We start from the raw sequence: 19600 nt of genomic DNA on the forward strand, positions 1-19600 counted from the left end.
GGAGAGAAGGTTCTAATCCATATAAGCTATATTTTCTATTGACTCACAACTGATGTCAGATTAAAGTGAAGAAGCCTCCACTTTCGGATCCGACTGGGAGTCGTTAGCCGAATTCTCCGACCAACCATCCCGAGAGGAAGAACCCCTAGCCATTGGAGAGAAGAAAACTAAAGAAGACGAAGGACAACTCAAAAAAGACAAGAACTTAACCTAAAATTTAAAGAGGAAGACGAGAAGAAAAGAAGGCTTTAGACGCTGGGACGATCCTCCGACAGAGTTTCTACAGCAAAGAAGACAAATGAAAAGTAAAAAATTGGCTCAAAGTGAAAATATATATATAGGATCCCCCAACGGCCAGGATGAAAGCGATCAAATCGGAATCTCGTCAGATGGTTGACACGTGGTGACATCTGTGCCGACCATTGATTGGACAGTTCGATGCACCTGCTTCTGATCCAGCCATGTCGCCGTTATCCGCATGAACAGCTCCGACCCAATGACATTCGGATACGTGGCAAAGATCTACTTGTCAGAATTATATCGTCTGATGTCGAATCATCTTCTCGAAATGACGTTTGACACTGATATCCGATACCAAATCATCCTGTCAATATGACAGTCTAATGATGGTTCTGTATTGAAACGACAAAACAGTCGGTGCTCATATCCCGAAGAAACTAATAACCGAATTGAGATTCGATATGATACGAAATGACTCCCTTCGTTTAACGTGACAAACCACGTGGTGGCACACATGTCGAATCACTTTGGACTTAAGAGTGGGGGACAACTGTTGGGGTAAGTCAATCGACCCCGACTCAAGTCAACCGAATTTCGACGTCAGCTCAACAATGGCCAACTGATCGAACATACAACTCTGACTCTACATCAGCTGAACAAATCACACCGACTCTCGATCGGTTGATCGATAGACAGTCGGCTATTATCGACTAACAACAGATGACTTGAACAACCTCCAACCTAAGACCGTCGGCATATCAGAATTACTTACCGATGGTCACTCGGACGTTACATATCAATATTACCGACATATAGTCGGCCCATCTGCTCAATATACTGTAACTGTTATGAACAGTTATCAACTATGTGTCACGACAATTAGTGGGAGTTAACGATCCACTAACTCTACAAATTATTGTCCGATAATTTAGCGTCATAAAAAGTGGAACCACGTGCTCGATGGTTACATCAGAATCATTTATAAAAAGGAGGTAAGTGAACGGCATCGGTCAGATATTTTTTAGCCAGAGCTCTGCTACTCTTGACATTCAAATCTACTGTTCATCAATTCTCTCTCTGACTTAAGCATCGGAGGATCTTCATCGGACATAACTTCGATCTGTGAGGACGTTGTTTTGTAGGTGCTCATCACCGATGATAGACGACAGAAAGTTGACCATAACAATTTCAATGTATGATGGATAGTCTTTTTGTTTTCTTGACAAAGATGTCTAAATTTTTGGTGAAAATTGAACTAACAATTTATGAAGATTATAAAGTCACGAGATATCTAGATAGAAAGAAAACTTTTTAAAGACATTGCACATAAAAAATATAAGACAAAATAATTATCAAAATTTAAAAATATTTTAAATATTTTATGAATAAATATAAATTGATAAATATAGTTCAATAGATAGATCATTTTCTTTCCATATGGGATATAGTTGATCCTCGAAAGTGTTTCTTTATATACTCAACCCAACTAAGTAATTGTTTTAAATTGCTCTTCTTGGTTGCGGAGAAAATAGCTTTTAAAAAGCACATTCGCATCATCTCCCTCTAATAGTTTTTTAACTCTTTCTTCCTAATATCATAGTTGATCCTGCAATTCATGTTGTTTGAGCCTAGTACTATGCTGTTATGAAGGAGACTACATGTTGAGGGTCCCCAAGGATAAGCTTTTGAATGAGATAAAGGCTCGGGAGTAGAGCCAACAATTGGTTTTGGCAAAGCTGGATTAGCTATGTCAATTTGGAGCAAAATTTTGGAAATTTGGTTGCTTGTAAATTACATTAGTTTGGTACAAATAGTAAAATATAATTTAAATTATTTCTGCTTCTCACACGGGGAAGATTTGAGAATTATATGAAATTTGTTATATATTTTTTATTTTATTGAGATATACCGACTGACCCTGACGCCGACTCACCGATGTCGACTCACCGATGGGTCTCGATGCCGACCCATCCTCAAAATGGACCGACCGACTTTGCCCGTCTGCAACGGACGACACCGACAGTAACTACCGATAATGTCTTGCCCAAGCGTGTCGGTCAAACAGCCCAACACTGCCTCCGATCACCCGAAGCCGACCCTGTATCGCCGACCCCCTATCGGATGGGACATCGCCGACTTCTTGTTGGGTTGGACGACCGATGCCCGACTTCTACAGGCTCTTCTAGACGCCGACTGTGCTCTCGAGTCACCGCCCGATAGTCAAATCCCGATATATAGTCGGTCGGTCCTTTTCAAAAATGCCGAACGGACGGCATGGGCTGCAGTCCTGTCAAGGACAGGCCGTGCAACCGCCAGGGGGCGTTGTCTTTCCAGGAACCTGTGGCGCTGTCCTGCCAAGGACGCGAATTAATTCGTAGGACCTGTCAGTCCGTCGACGACATGACAACCTTCGGCGATTTGACAACTATTCAGTTGTCTACATCACCGACGGCGGGATCATATCACCTCCTACTATAAAATGAGGTAAGGCAGCAGCTTACGGAAAGGCTCTCTCTCCCTCCATCGCTGAGTCCCATGATTTTTCTCTACTGTTGTCTAGTCTCCTCTCTGATTTGACCGTCAGAGGGTCTCCGTCGGAGGCATCTCTGATCAGTGTGGACTTTTCTCTGCAGATGTTCGTTTCAGACGATGAGAGGATTGGCCGCAACATATTTTAACTTCTCTCGTTCAATATTTACAGAATCAAATAAATGAAGTTATATCGATTAAAATAAAATCAGATCTCTTTCATGAGAAAATAATGTTTTTTTTGTGAAGGCCGAATTGTACGAAAAAATAAAAATTAAAGAGGTATAAAAAAATATAAAATATTTTTGATAATCACAGAAAAATGCATGCAGAGCCGTAAAGGTCGAACCCGCAACGTCAGATGACAACAGCAACGCATGTTACCGAATCATGACATACGATAACAAAATAATTAAATAATATTTATGTCAACAACTCCACTACTTTAGCAGCCCTCGTTTGCTCACCGCGAGCCTCATCGTACGCGGTCTCTTAACTGGATTGCACTCTTTTTTTTTTTTTTTCTCCTCTTTTTTTTAACGCTGTTAGATGGATTCCTGTCAAATAAAGTCATCCGATTACGCTCTCTGCAAGTAAAAGCTATAGAATTTGGGATGTATGTTTCAGTGGGGTCAAATTGACAACAATTTTAAATTTCCGCCTCTTTTCCTCAATCAAATCCTCGTTTAAATCTCATTTACCGTTACTTCAAAAATAGTGGTTGGTATCACGTTTACCGTGGGTTTCACAGATGTTGGTCCTAATTGTTCCCGTGGAACCGTCCTTGGTTTCTTTATATTTCTCCCTTGCCGTTGCAATGTGAAGGTTTGGCTGGCCCTCTAAGAATGGCCGGCGACGGGGCAGGAGAAGCCATGGACACGTCTTCTCCCACCGCGAGCTCGGTGGGTGACGGAACCCTCGTCGACGACTTCACAGATTCCTCCTTCCAATGCTGCGTCTGCCTGTAAATTCCCATCCTCCTTTTTCTGGTTCGATCCCCAAATTTCTTCCCCATTTTCTCCTGTTATTTCGAATTCGCTTTCTCTCTGTTAAGTTTGGTCCGTTTTATGGCCAGTATTATGACGAATTAATACTTATGCTGGCTATGTGTTATGACCGCAGCTAGGGTTTTGGACTTTGTCTTTAAAATCGTGTTCCAAGAATCGAATATTGCCTTGGTGGATCACTTTCCATGTGATTGATGAAGGAATGCAAGCACCCTATGGGTTCCTCCAGATGAAACATGCTAACATCCGAAGTTTCTTGGTCTTTTCCACTAATTCTTTTGTTGCTAGGCTATTGATAAAGGATTATTTGGAATCACGAGGTCATTGGATCACGGTACACCTAGATTTCTCGTGACATTGCACAATGCCTTTTGGTCGCAAAGTGCTCAAGGAGATTTATTCAATTCTCTTTTTCTTCGGTCTTTGTTGGGTAAGCTAGGTCTAAATCCATGAGCATGAAGGTGCAAATTTTTTCGAGATCTTTGTGCGATTTTGCACCCGATGTTGTTAAAAAATAATTCGGCTATATCATGTGGATGACTGTGTTATGATGTTTCCATCCCGAATCTTTGATTCTCTAGATACATGGAGGGTAATAGGTTATTAGTGGAAAATGGTTATAGATCCTTAAACAGGTGACCAGGGGTCCAGGATATATCATCCATGGCGGCATATCTGGAGGTTGGGGGGACAAGGTAATGTCATTCTCCAGGCAAGCAAGCTGGAGTGGAACTCGAAGCTGAGGTGCAGGCAATATCTCGTCAGGAAAAATAAAAAGGATCGGAATGTTTTGAATCTTTTGACAACAACAACAGAAAAGATTTACAAATAAAGACTCCATACAATTCGAACTAATTATCCAATCCAAAAGATTTGCTGGCTATCATCACAGGTTGCAATCATGCACTATTTGGCAGTTTTCATGATAAGGGATTGAGATAGGAGGGTTAAGAACTCCTAGCAACATATGTATAGATGTTATACATGGAATCATATTCTTTAAAGGAAGAAGACCCTGTGGATTTGTCAACAGCAGGCTTGTGGGCGGTGGAGGGCAGGGGCTAAGAAAGGAATATTCCAGCCCTGTAAGTTTGGTACAAAATACTTTCCAGGTTCCTTATGAAGTACTGTAGCAAAATATTTTGCTGGAGGTTGCAGCATTCATAGGCAGACATATATTATCTAGCTACATATTGGATTCAGATGCGGGTATTCTGGTTTGTGTTTCAAAACAAATGCTTCACAACCAGGCAAGTTTTGCATATGTAAAACTTTGATCATGAAGGCATATCTCCACAATATATAGGCTAGGCACTACTAGGTGGTCAGGAGCACTTAAGAAAGACAGAATATGAATCATGGGGGAGGACTGGAGATTGAGGTTGACATATAGAGAAAACCGGCAGATTGATGTAGAACATATGGAGATGATAAAAGGAAATGTGGAGAAGAAAGTGGAATTGGGAGGATGGCAGGGTTCATTTTTGGTTTAAATGACAAACACATTGGCCAATGACAGTGTGAGGAAAAATTCCTGGTGGTGGTCTTTGGACTGGTGATAGCATAGAGTGGTTCTTCTTCAGTGAAACATCAATCATGGCAACTGAGGCAGGACATGAAGGTGATGCATGATTTGCTCATAAGTATCATACCAAATCCCATCAATTGAATCACTTTTTTGAGAAATACGAGACAACTCAAGAGCATGAATATTGGCATGCATCAGCATGATTAGCATTTTCTGTTCCACAAATCCATGGGCTAGAATCAGATTATAAAAGAGTGTAAAAACGTGAGGGCTAGAATCAGATTATAAATAAGCATAATAACATGCTTGTGCGAGGTAATGCTTAACATCATACATAGCATTATATGATGGTCTTCTTGTTGGAAAGATATCTTTAAAACTTAAAAGAGATATTTGTCAACATTTTAAAGCCATCTATTAATACCCAGACATCACATGATCTTTTATCTTATTGAGAAGATCTCTTTGATATCAGGGAGTGCTAATTTATAACTCTTAATCAGTTTCCACCTTTATGGGGTAGTTAACCATGTTCAGGTATTATGTAGATATCTGATAGAAATTCCAAAGTTTCTGTGGCTTAGGTTCATTGGAGATCTATCTAGACTTCCATGGAAAAGTTTATAGGAAATTTTTCCAAGATTTTATTATATCGAGTCATAGTGATGGATTCCTCTCTTCCTTTTATTCTTTGTATTATTCTTCCTTCATTCTCATCTGTCTTTTTTGCTTCTTTATGCCCTCAGTTCTCTTCCCAGGATAATAAGGTTCAAGCCTTTACATGTTGCAGAGGTATCTCTTTATCAAAGCAGAAAGTATTTGCTGAGAAAGGCTGATGGGCATTTCTCAAGCTTCTCAGAGGAACTAAATCAACTACCTGCAGTAAAAATACATGATTACCTTATCAACTTGTTTAACCAAGAAGCAAGTTTTTTGTTATCAAATAAAATATGGAATTCACAGCAAACTATCTTTTAGCCTTTTCTTCTGCTTTTCTTCATGGTTTTTGGCTGTCTTTGTCCACCTCCATTGCATTGCATCTAGATGGTACTCAGGTTAAGAGAGAGAAAGAGAGGGAAGAAATCATCTCAGTTTATACCAAGGACACTCTCTTTTTTGCATGATTCAAAATCTTTCCCAACAAATTTGATCATGTTTGTTGGATGGCAGAAGTATATGTACTCCAATACAATGCCTAAGTCTTTAAGTTTGGTTTCATATGGCATGTGCATAAACACATTTTTTGGTACAAATCTGAGAGACAGGTCAGATCCGCATCACTCTTCGTACCTTCATAGCTACTCCCATCTTTAACTTAGTGCTTAATCCAAGGGAGGAAAATAAAAGAAGTATGTGTCCCAAAAGTTCGTATCTATTAATCTATGCAAGTAATAGAATATTTTGATAAGATGGAGAGATCATGGCCATCCAACATAAATATTTTCTGTGATGTGCATTGCTTGTGCTTGATATTGGTGACTACATAAGTGCACAATGATTGTACTATTATGTTCAAGTGGATTCTTATTTCTTATTCAGTAGAAAGAAAAATTTTTTTTGAAAATACTTAGTGGAAGGAATCTAGATGTTGCCAAGTTTTTATTTTTTGGGGTGATGGTAGGCAGAAAAATTGGAATAGTTTGAAAGCTGCAGGAGAATTATTTTCTGGATTTAAAAATGTCATGGAGTCTAAGAGTTGGTCCATTAACTATTTACAATTATATTGACTAGCTTTCTTTTTGCTTATTTTCCTTGATGAAACACTAATCTTTTTGCCATCTCTTAATGGTGTTTGTCTCCTTCCACATCCATATGTGACAATTTTGTTCTCTGTTGATCCACTATTTATCTAACCTTGTTTTGTTTGATTTTGTAGGGATCTTCTTTACAAACCCATTGTTCTTGGTAAGAGTGCATCAATACAATTGTAAAAGTTATGAGCTCCATTATTCTTGCCATCATATCATTATTATCTTGATTCTCTTTTCCCATTTGCAGCTTGTGGTCATATTTCTTGCTTTTGGTGTGTATATAAAGCTATGCATCGCTTGCGAGCATCACATTGTGCTATATGCAGGCAACCCTATAATCACTTTCCTAGTATCTGCCAGTTACTCCACTTCTTGCTCCTAAAACTTGAACCTGCAGCCTATAAAAGAAGGGAGAAGGAAGTGCTAGGTGAGTTCCTCTTCTTATACTATTGAATTTTGCAGAAGTCTTACATTGTATTTTATTTCTTATATGTGTGCATTGGTACTTTGGCATCATTTTATTTTTCTATTTTCAAATGTAACTATCTATAATTCTACATAGTTTTACTTTCTTACATAAATGGAACAGTTTACTTCTGCCAGATAGTTGTTTATTACTCCTAGGATAGTGGTATACATTTGATTTCTCATTCTTGCTACCTATCGTTTGCTAGATGAAAGCTATAATGTTTTGGTAAATATTTACAGTTTACCAACTACTGTTATCCTTTTTATGAAATGGAAGGACCGAATGAGTGATGGCTGCTGATAATATATTGACTTCTCATTGTGGACAAGAATAAGTATATGAAATACCAGAATTGAACATTCATTGTTATCGTTGTTTTTAACTTATCTTGGATATGCTTGGTACTATTTTCCCAAACTAGACATGGTTGCTTTATTCAAAGTGTGCTTTTGGGAGTGATGCCAAGGTTTAGAGAATATGTGCACACCGAAACTGAAAGTTGGAAATGCTACATTTCTCTGATCTATGAACTACAAAATATCCTGAATCAAAGAATGAACAAATCAGTATCCAGCTCAAATCAAAGCATTTATGGTTTCTTATTCCAAGATTACTTCTGCAAGATCTACTTTTCCTCTTAATATACTCTCATTCATAAAATTCACCTCTAGAATCCAAAAGGATGTGGAGGATCTAAGTTAATCTCCCAAAAACTGTTGATATGGAACAGTCATCAGAATGAATGTATCTCTAACAGCAGATGGATGCTCTCATGATATCTGTACATATGCTAACATAAACTGTTCATGCTCCTATTTGCGATATTGCATGCATTTGCATGTGCCTAACGCCAGTCCACAACTTTACATGTTTGTGATTAGATTTATGAGATTTTGAACTTAAACCTGTAAGATATGTCCTCTTAGCTCGGTGTAGAAAATGGAAAGGAGCTCTGTTGGGTTATGATTACATCTCTTCCATTGTAGCCGGAACTACCAATGAGATGGCACTGGTACAATTGTCCTGCAAAATCTTGAAAACTCTTATAATTCAATGTCAATTTGCTGGAGCTCTATGGAAGCTCACCACAGTCCAGAGCACTCACCAATAACCTCCTTTGGTGAAAAATTTCCAACATGAACACGGGCAAAAAATACTGGTCAGATCTGCGAATCCAATGATTTAAAAACATAATTTCTTTTGCCAGTCATGCAAGATGCTATCCTGAATCATTCAGAGGCAATTTTGGATGAGCTTTGAGACCATAAGAACTTGAGAGAGGAGATGAAAATAAAGCATGTCTGTTCATTAGGGAATCAGCCCCCATATGTACAAATGTACAAGGAACATGATCACCTAACTGTGATTAGACCATGCAAAATACTAATGGCAACATGAAGCTTCAAGTCTACAACACTATGTGAGATTTATTCTTGCTAGTTTCAATTTTTTTTTTTTTAAAGTGCTTTTTGCAAGTATGTAACTGTTTCCAAGTTATTGCATTTGATTTTTGCCTGTATCACCAATTTACTCCTTTGTGGCTGGCATTTAATTGATATTCAGTTCATAAGGATTTATCAACCCTTGCAATTTTCAACCCTTCATTTAATACTGCAATTGTTTTCACTTTGCTTTTTCCTGATGCATTTAGCTACATAGTTTGCATGGACTTAACTCTCTGAAATGGTATTGTTTTAGAGCAAGAAAAACATCTTGAAATCTACTCACCTCAGTTTGTAGATCACTTATTCTCTGAGAGGGTTCGTTCCGGTAAGAATAGAATCTCAGCTTTGTTCCTTGTTCTTCCGTCATTTGATTTCATTTACGCTGGTATAGCATGACTTTTGCTGACCATAATAACTCTCGTACCTTAGCAGAGGCTGACAAAAATAATGATAGTCTGAAAGCCCGCAAAAGTACAGCTTCAAAAGGACCAACCTTTCCAGAAAATGGCCTTGAGAATGGAATTTGCAAACGAATTTCTGTGAATGATGTTCTGTGTGCTCTTTGCAAGGAATTGCTGTATCGTCCTGTTGTTCTCAATTGTGGACATGGTGAGTTCTGGAACCACAATTAGGCATGAGATTTTCTGTTAATCTGGTTGCTTGATTGAATTTAAAATGAAATTAACTTTTGATTCCTTTTTTTTTGCAATGCAGTGTTTTGTGAATCTTGTCTGTCTGGCATAGTTGGTCACCAAGTTAAATGTCAAGTTTGTCAAAGTCTGCATCCTGGAGAATTTCCAAATATTTGCTTGGATCTGGATCATTTCTTGGAAGAACAATTTCCTAGAGAGTATGTAATGAGAAGAGAAACCATAATGTTCAGAAAAATTCAATGTACACTTGGGGAACCATCATCCAGTAAGTTTGCTATATTTTGAATTGTCATCCATCTAGCTTTTGTTATATTTTCTATAAACTTTGGTCACACATTAGCATGACGGTATCTGATATACTAAATGTGTGGCCTGGTCTCACTACTTTGACACCGCTTGCATAAGCTCTTGCTTTTCATGAACTAAAGCTAATTTGTTATGCAAAAGAGCCATGAATTAGGTTTACTAGTGTCAATAAAGCATAGACCAACTTTTGAAAGCCCAACTTTTGATTTGAGTTTTAGTCCAAAACAAAATGTTGTGACAATTTCGGAAGTTCTGGTTTTGAACTTAATTTCAGTGATAACTTAAAATGAATCATATAGGCAAAAAAGCAAAACAAGAGATAGGCAATAATATGAGAATAAATTAGCCATCATTTATGTTTATTTGTCATGTTATATCAAAATTAGAGATTTTTCTAGGGTAAAACTTAAATCAAAGTTCACTTTAGCAAAATATAGGAAGCACCAACAAAAGCACTGAACAAACAGAATACTGTTGTAAACTAGAGGGGAAACAAGTAACAGGCCTACAGCATGCATAAGTGCATTGTATATATCACAAAGGCTCACAAAATAAGGGCATTTTGAAAACATGTAGAATGATAAAACAATGACATATGGTCAGAGTTTGTTATAAAAAGTAATCAAGGAACGAGAAGTGATGAAGGGAAGTCGATGATGATGTAGATTTGCTTCTTGAGAGGGTGCCTATGCAGTGTTTGACTCCTTGCAGAGAAATAACTGGTTATTTGGATGACTTTTCCTTCAGATGCACCCACCATGGTCCAAGAAGCGCAGGAGATTGGTGTTGGACAGAAGTCAATGGCTTAGTTGCCAGAATCAAGAGCTGATGTGGGGAAGCAGATGCTTTAGAAATAGTTTCAGTAAGGAAGCGCCTAAGAAGCGGGTGCAGGTTAGAGATTTCAGAAAGATTTCAAAGCAGGGGACGTTAACCTAGGTAGAAGATTCCAGCTACTAAAGCCGGTGGGGAGTGGTAAGAGGAACGAAAAGAGTAGCAGCATCAAATGATAAAAACTTGCAGCAAAACATCCTTCTTTCTGCTCTCAGGCTTATTCGACAGGGTTAAGGGATTCTTGTTAGATATGGCTTATAATAAGATGGAAAAGACAGGAACTGACATAGAAAAAGAATGGATTATTGACTTTACAAGAAAGTAAAGAAGGGATGTGGAGTGTAACTGGTGTTAGAGATAGACATAGAGAGAAAGGAAATAGAGAGGTGATCTTTTAGACCTTTTCCTTGGTGATAAATTTTAACTCAGTTTGAGTGATGATCAATTACATTTATTTGGAAGGACACTTCACACCAGTAAGATGACTAGAAAGCAAATGTCTTGGCAAATGATTTCCTACACTGAGATTTATTATAAGAAACTTATGTCATTTGGTCACTATTTTTTGTTGTTGAAAGAAAGAAAATGAAGCATTTATTTTGAAGAAGTCCGTTTTAAATGATTGTGTCATAAGGATTTGGCAGGTGGAAAGTTGATTACCCAGTGTTGACATAGTACTGTTGACCATGTAAGTGTTGACATGGTACTGTTGCCCATGTATTTTATCAATATGCATTGACGATATCATATCACAAGCAATAGAAAATAAATAGACAACTATACAAATATGAGTAAACAGATTTTTTTGCCAAAGAACTGGGTAACTTTAAATATATTGTGAGAACAGAACTTGCAACCTAAACAAGACAATGATCTACATCAGAAAGAAAAAAAAAAAAAAATAATATATATATATATATATAATCGATCTTCTTAATAAGCCATTATGCTGGGGTACAAGATGGTTGATTTGTTTGTATATAGAAACAAGTTCTTCGTGGACCATGGTGAGCTAGAAGAAGGTAGAAAAGCGCCAATTTCAGGTGGCAGATTAATCAAATAAGCAGCTTAATTCAATGAATTTATATTACTAAGAAGTCTTGCTTGCATATTGTGAAAGTTAGCTCATGGTGCAGGCATATTATATGGATGGAATGATCACCAGTAAATGGAAGGTGTCTTAGGCGCAAGGCAGTCTGGGTCTATGATTCATCAGGGGGTACCATTAGGGATGAATACAGACTAGGCTTGGACTAGGTCAAGCATGGCTGAAGTATAGCCATGTTTAGCTTCGATCATGATTTTAACCCATTCCCAACTCATTAGCTGGGTGGATTCATGATAAATTTTACAGACCTGATGGGTGCTTGGGCAGGCTTGTTTGGTGTCCAAATTTTGGCTCCTATTTGGACCAAGTCCCATGGATTTGTCTGAAGATGTGGATACACTGCTGAACTTTTGCCATGATTCCTATGGATCTCAACCATCTATGCATCTTGTGAAGGAAGAAAAAAGCTCAAAAGTGAAACTAAAATCAACCAAAGAGCAATTTAATACCTTTTTTTTGTCATGGGAGGGGAAATTGGTCATTGATGTGATATTATTGTACTTTGCACATGAAAAGAAATAACATGCGAAACAAATGGTCCATTGGTTATATGTAAAACTCAGATTGGATCATTTTTCATTTCTAAAAATTCTTGCCATTGGGGTCAAAGAAAACCCAGTTGGCCGGTCATGTCCAAGGAATGGACCCAATTTTGGTTGCCAATTTTAAGTTTTATTTATGGTAGGTTTGAATTATAAAATGCAACAGCAACAAAATAGGAAAAAAATCCTAGTAGATGATAGACTGCAGTAATTTAAAGCCAGTGAAATAAGAAAGCTAAAGCACACAGACACATGCATGCACGTTGAGAGTGTGTCTGAGAGAGAGAGAGAGAGGGAGAGTCCAACACTCTGGGACTCACCTGGGAACCTATTTATAAGTCCAACTACAGAAGAACCAATTATAGACAACTGTGGCTCATGCGACAACACCAAATTTAGGACTGTGGCTCATGCAATGACACAATATTTAGGGGGGACTTAACACCCAGTCCTTGAACATTTACAATTTAGTGTTTAGTCCTGCACACTTATACCAGTTTCATGCATACACTTATGCTGGTACTGCACACACTTAAAAAACTCTTGATTTGGTTGAGGCGGGACAACCACAAATAGCAGCATCTGCCATCCCCAGCAGCCAGACTAGTGCCAGCATCCTTGCCTCTTCCTGCATCCTTTAGTGTTGATCCACCTGCATCTTCACTCTGAAGCAAAGGCATGGGCACTACCAGAAACATACCTTCCATTTTGAGATCATGATCTAGATAAAAAAGAACTTAACACCCAGTCCTTGTACGTTTACCATTTATTATTTAGTTCTGCACATGCTTTGACCAGTTTCATGCATACAATGCTGGTAATGCACACACTTGTTTTGTACAAACTCACATTAGTATTTTTGCGCACTCTTTTGCACACATTTACACATTCTGCACACATTTGTGCCTATCTTGAACAGAGAAGGGCGAATTCATCAAAAAACAAAAAAAAGAAAAGGAAAGAAAAAGAGAAAAGGACACAGAAGAGTGGAGGTAGCATAGCGTATAAGTGACATATGGGACCTATGACTGAAGGAGAGCCTTGAAAATGTAAGTTTTAGTGGTGGGGTAGCCATCAGCTAGTTCAAAGTCCAGCATTTACTCATTTTTGAAAAAGCTAAACTTGAAGACCAGCTCCGTAAAATTTAAAATCCGGGCTACATCCTTCATCCTCAGCCCAGACCATTGTACTCCAAGTAGCTGGCTTTATAGCGGGACTCGCTCAAATGCCTTAAAATATTTCTGAGAAAACTAGAATTGCATCAGATATGAGTAGCATGTCTGGATAGGCATAGGTCATTTGGAAAATTTCTAGTCTTCAAATCCTTGATGATGCACTGTCCGTCAATTTCTCTTGATTTTGAATTTTTTAAAATGCATGAGAGAATGTTCTTCTATTTATGTGTCTGAATGTTTTCTTTTTCTTTTTCTTTTTTTTGGATCGCTTGGTTTTATCAATTTCTTCTATCAGCAAAGAGAAAAATAGGTTATATCTATTTCAGAATACTCGAACCATCTTAATTTCAGTAATGTGAATGTATAACCTTCTTATGAAGTCTCTGTTCAATAAGTAAAATCCACTTGTGTTTCTCCATTAGTTTAACAGTAAAGAGATTAGCTTTATTCTTTTGAACTTTTCTGATGCTGTAACTGTGGTTATCATTGTTGGGACCAAAGTTTCTTTTTTCTTAAAATTTGCAAGAATTGTATCATGTATTCTGTCCAATTGGAACTTTCTTCAATTCCTTCTCCATATCAACATGTGTGAATCATATCTTAGAATGACTTTATATGTGAGCAGGGGGTATGTGATATAAATTGCCTCTGTTATTAATTATTAACAGCTTGTGGCATGCATTCTTTGTAGGTGTTCTGCAGACAGAGAAACAAAATACCAAGTCATCTTGTCATGTCACAGACGATCGTCTATGGCTTACTGAAGACTTGTCAAATCTCCATATTGGAGTTGGCTGTGATTCATGTGGGGTATGTTTATTGTTGCAACAACATTCGTCCCCATTTTAATTTTAATTTTAGCCTATTGGATTTATTGTACAAAAGTAAACTTCTGAATGCGTTTATGATTTAGAAAATAAAAAATCTTCTGATTTGCATATTATTTTACTCATATTGCTTTCTGACATCCGAAGATGATGTCCCTGCACCTTTAATTCTGTTTTAGGAAGGTTACAAACTAGTCTGCAGGCTGTACAGTCTACCACTATGAGACGTGCTTTTTTTTTCCTATATATATATATATATATGAGTGGAGCTATTTTAGGGATGTTGTTGAATGTTTACCTCCCTGCATCATAACACTAATTGCTTGACTACTATTGCCTTTTCAGATGTATCCCATAATTGGAAAGAGGTACAAATGTAAAGATTGCACAGAGACAATTGGCTTTGACCTGTGTGAAGCATGCTACAATACTAGCTCTAAACTCCCTGGCAGATTCAATCAGCAACATACACCTGACCACAAGTTTGAACTTGATGACTCAAAGTTGCTATATAAGATATTGATGCTCAGGGCCATGCCAGAGGTCCGTCAGCAAGATGTTGCAGAAGCTGATTTCCCTCATGATGATCAACAAGACATTGAGAATCATGATAGTGTACCAGAAGGAGGTCGAAATGAGGATGAAATATTATAGAAGAAAAGGCAATTTTTGACGTGATAATGTTATATATCATGTTCAAATTTCTTAAATATAATTAAGGACAAGAAGGCAAGATTCCTGGGTGGTTGTAAAGAAAAAACAAGGATTGTTTGGTGAAAAAGGAGTAAGATGTTGGGTCCATACATAAAATAGGTAACAGGTAGCATGTTAAGCATTTTCGTGTTTGTTGCTTTATTAATTTTAGCTCCGGTTGTTTATGTCAGAAAATGATAATAATAATTTCAGTTGTTTGATTTTTCAAATTTTCATTAAATAATTATTACATATCACCAAACCAATTTATACTTCCCTATTACTTTTGGTTACCATGATGAATATTCTATGCCTTGTTCAGATCTTTTTGGTGAAGTTCGAAATCTAGCTGATGAAAAAAATTTGAACAGCTGACATTTTGGACCGACCTAGATCATTCTTTTCTGTTATCGTTTTTGTGATCTGTGGATCTTTGTTGCACTCGTTGTCCCTCATCGACCATTGTGTTGGAGGCTTCCTCGGGTTATGGTTCGGCAAAATGCAACTCCATATTTTTATCCAGAAACAGCTCAACACCTGATATTTATTAATACACTTGCTATCCTACTCCACTTCCCTCTTAATATATTTTATTCTTGTAACTATTAGTTTCACAATATTTTTGATTGCCAAATCAAGTCTTGACTAAACTGCAATCTACCGCACTATTACAGCTATCCTGGGTGTCCAAGTGCTTAATAGTTCCTCCGACCTGTAGTGACCCAAGTTTGGAGACCACATACCATTTATAATCTGTTCGTCTTGGGTTAGGCAAACTTGCTTATTGCTGCCCTAACTTGGTCCTGTTGGATTGAAAGGAACTCAGGAATTTTTTTTTGGCAATTATTCTTCCTCTTCTTCTGTCGCCTGCGGAGCAATTAATCTCTTCAACAGCTGGTCTATCTTATGCAGCCACAAGATCCTGCCAGGCTTCGGAAAGGCGTGGGACAAAACTAGGGACTCATATTCTAACAAGCTCCTCTGCCCAATTTCTCTTTGGCAGGATCCTTCTCCTGACATTCTCCATATGGCTGGTTTGGATGGAAATAGCACTATTGCTTTTTCCCTTTGTTTTGGTATCTGATCCTCTTGTCTGTGAATTAGGAACTCTACAAAATCAAGTGGAGCATCTAGTCGATTTCCATACATCCTGGTGCGGCAGTTCCTTTTTTTGTAACTCCCAGTTTTGCTCTTTGTGGAGAATCAACATTTTTCTTGTCAACTTTGCTTATATCTGTCGTCGGTGTTAACAGCAAATTAGCTGCTAGTTTGCATATTCCTACCCCTTTTCCACTTCTGTACCTTTTCCTCTTCCGCTTTAATAAAATTTTCTGAAGGCTTTTGCCTCTCTTTGAATCAAATAATAATAATAAATATAATAATTAAAAAAAATAATTGAGATAATTCAATCTGTTTCTCTGATTCACGGTCGATCGATCGAATATCTATCAGTTATAGACGATGAACCATCGAAACTACATCACAGAATAAAATTTCGTCTCAATTACAACACATCATCCGACTTTCAATCAGCCTAATAGATGCAGACCATCGACTATCAATCAGTAAGCCGATCAACAGTCGGCTATTCTCAACATGACAAATATAATTCAGCTATGACGACTCAATCGACTTCATGATCGATGACTATCGGTATATCAGAGTTGCCGATCGTTGGTCATTTGAATTTCTATAATTATTGATATACAGTCGACACACTCAAATTACCGACATAAAGTCGATATACTGAAAATCGTCAATACAGAAAATGCATAATGACCACACACCATGATCATTAGTGGATATTAACCGTCTATTCCACGATCACATTGTATCGAAATAAGTGAAATTTACGTATCTAACCGTTACAAATGATTGTCAACAACTCATTTATAAAAAAAGATAAAATGAATAACATCGATAAAAGATTTTTGAACTGATATTTTATTTTTTTTTTAAAATTTATTTGCTGCTCACCATTCTCTATTAATTTAAATATCGAATGATCCGTATCAAATATAATTTTGATCAATATAAATTTTTTTTATAAATATTTTTTTCGACAATGGATACAATAAAAAAATTGGCCGCAACAATCCTCGTCCAATTCATTTTATTTCGGGGAAGTTTCGGCAGCATTGTAGAGATTTCCACCTTTACAATATACTTGACAAAGCAATAGTAAAGCTCCTGTCAGCTGTGGAAAGCGGAAAAGTTTCAGCTCCTAGACTCATGAGTGTGACGCAAGCAGATCAGAAAAAAAAAAAAAAAAAAAAATTCCTAAAACTTTTGTAAGAGGAAAACCTCTCCCGAGCTTTTACTTGATCGAAAAGCGGACTTCGTATCAACCTTGTTCAAGCGACTCTCAAACGCTAACTGTGTCAAATTCTTGCTAAATAAACCTCATTTTCTTTCTTTCACTTCATTGTCGAGCTAACCCAAGCACAAAATTATATACTCAGCAATCTAAATGCAAGATCGGTAGATCGCTTAGCTAATAAAGCGACTTCAACTTTGCCATTTTTTAAGCTAAAAGATCATAGCCAACACTCTTTTCTATTGGCCGTACGACATAACATGGTCGATGTAGCAATAGTAGTGTGCAGGTGCATGCTCTGAAAGAGAGAGAGAGAGAGAGAGAGAGAGAGAGAGAGAGAGGTGGGTATGGCCGGAATATCTTCTGAATTTTGGGTCGGATGCTGTTGAAAGTGACCCAGTATTCTTTCCACACATGAGAATCCAAGGCATGGTGAAGAAGATGGCATTGAGAGATCCAAACGAAATCCCCTCCCATTCAAGTGCCGACTTGAGAAGCACCAATGATTGGGGGGCTCAGTTGGAACCCCTTAACCCATGGGCTACGCCCCTGTCCCCGTTGGGAAGGCGATAAGAAGACTTCCAACTTGAACTGAAACCCGTTCCCCAAGGCTCTCCTAATAATATATTCCACTGTCCCCCCAAGGACAACCAAGGAGGAATGGTTTTTTGGCTCTACCAATAGCTTACTGTTCCTGCTCTGACCCCCTTGAAAGGGACTTAGCCTTCATCTCTCTCCTTTCACAGGGGTAGGAGGTGACCCCATGCATCCTTGATGGCTCACTGGAAAGTGCTTGCTTGGGGATTCCTTTGTTGCTTCTCAAGAATCCATATGGACGTTTGGCCATATTCTGCAGGAATGTGGTTGGAAATTGTGAAAGTTGGGAGCGTTCGCAGCTACATTAGGTAGCACGCTAGTTCTGCTCTCTCTGATGAGCGAATTGGGGAAGTTGTTCCCAAGATTTGCTACCTTTTTACCAAATCAATAATGTAGACCCAGTGTACTGCATCCTATCTATTTAACTTGAATTTTAAGTATATATTTTGCCTGGATATATTTTCAAATTGCATTGATGGCAATCTAGCTAATTGTAGCTAGACTTCCATGGATGTCTTGCTTAACCTAATCTCGGTCCTTTGAAAGCTACACTTTGAGATCATTGGAGTTGATGCAGATCTAGTTGCGTACATATTCGGATTGTATCTTTTATATGAAAGAATGATTGATCTTCTTTTGTAACATCAACAATTGAACCACACCCTATACAAATCTCAAAACATTCCGAACTCCTTTATTTATCCATCTATACAAATCTCCAAGTGGTCATTGCACAAGCCAATGATGGATCCGTGCAAATGAAGGTAAACCTTCTTTCGCATGAAAGATGTAATCCCTATAGGTTGCATACAAGTTCATTTTCTGATCATATTTGACTGCCGGAACAGAGGGCATGTGGTTTAAAGTAATGGCGCTAATATCAGTTTGAACAAGAAGGCTATGGGAGAAAGAATGTTTATATAGGAGTCTAGGAGAATCTCATTTTGTTCCCCATTAGGAATGTCGGGAATTATTGTACATATTTTATTATTTTAAGTATTGCTAATAAAGAAAAATAAAATCAATTTTTCAGCCAAAAAGAGGCTGGAAACTATGTGATTATTGTTCATGAATCTTGTCCATTGGAAAAACTAGAGCATGAAATGCATGACATGTGTTGTGGCCAACTCCCTGTTGCCTGTCGCTGGTGATGAACATTTGCAAAAATAACGTCCTCACAGACCAGACTTATGTCCAACGGGGACCCTCTGATGCTTAAGTCAGAGAGAGAATTGGTGAACAGTAGATTTGAAAGTTGAAAGTAGCAGAGCTCTGGCTCAAAAGTATCTTACCCTCTGGTTCACTTATCCTCTCTTTTTATAGATAATTCTGATGTAACCGTCTAATACGTGGTCCCGTTTTTTATAACGTTGAATTATCAGACCATAAATGTAGAGTTAGTGGGTCGTTAATTTTTCTGAATAGCCGTGATACGTAGTCAATAACCGTTCACAACGGTTATGGTATGTTGAGCAGATTAACTGACCATATGTCGGTAGAATCGATCATATATCGGTAGAATCTATGAGCGACCTCGGCTAGTAGTTCAGTTATGCTGACGGTTCAAATCATCTGCTGTTAA

The 19600-nt window shown here is 37.8% G+C and overlaps 1 protein-coding gene across 4 annotated transcripts; it reads left to right on the forward strand.

Annotated features, from left to right (window-relative positions):
* The first annotated feature begins 3392 nt into the window (after positions 1-3392).
* Positions 3393-15370, forward strand: LOC105044210 (E3 ubiquitin-protein ligase PRT1). 4 transcript variants are annotated; one of them, XM_073255352.1, is made up of 9 exons: positions 3582-3733; positions 3892-5397; positions 7181-7209; positions 7303-7482; positions 9223-9294; positions 9399-9578; positions 9684-9887; positions 14276-14394; positions 14757-15370. In XM_073255352.1, exons 4-9 carry the CDS (start codon positions 7344-7346, stop codon positions 15063-15065), a joined length of 1023 nt encoding a protein of 340 aa, XP_073111453.1. In that variant the 5' UTR covers positions 3582-3733; positions 3892-5397; positions 7181-7209; positions 7303-7343; the 3' UTR covers positions 15066-15370. The 4 variants fall into 4 exon arrangements, with proteins under 4 accessions (XP_010920332.1, XP_073111452.1, XP_010920334.1 ...); XM_010922030.4 differs by lacking the exon at positions 3892-5397 and having other exon boundaries at positions 3393-3733; XM_010922032.4 differs by lacking the exon at positions 3892-5397 and having other exon boundaries at positions 3397-3733; positions 9402-9578.
* The last annotated feature ends 4230 nt before the right edge of the window (positions 15371-19600 follow it).

This window comes from Elaeis guineensis, chromosome 4 (genome assembly GCF_000442705.2).
Source record: "Elaeis guineensis isolate ETL-2024a chromosome 4, EG11, whole genome shotgun sequence".
Lineage (NCBI taxonomy): Eukaryota > Viridiplantae > Streptophyta > Magnoliopsida > Arecales > Arecaceae > Elaeis > Elaeis guineensis.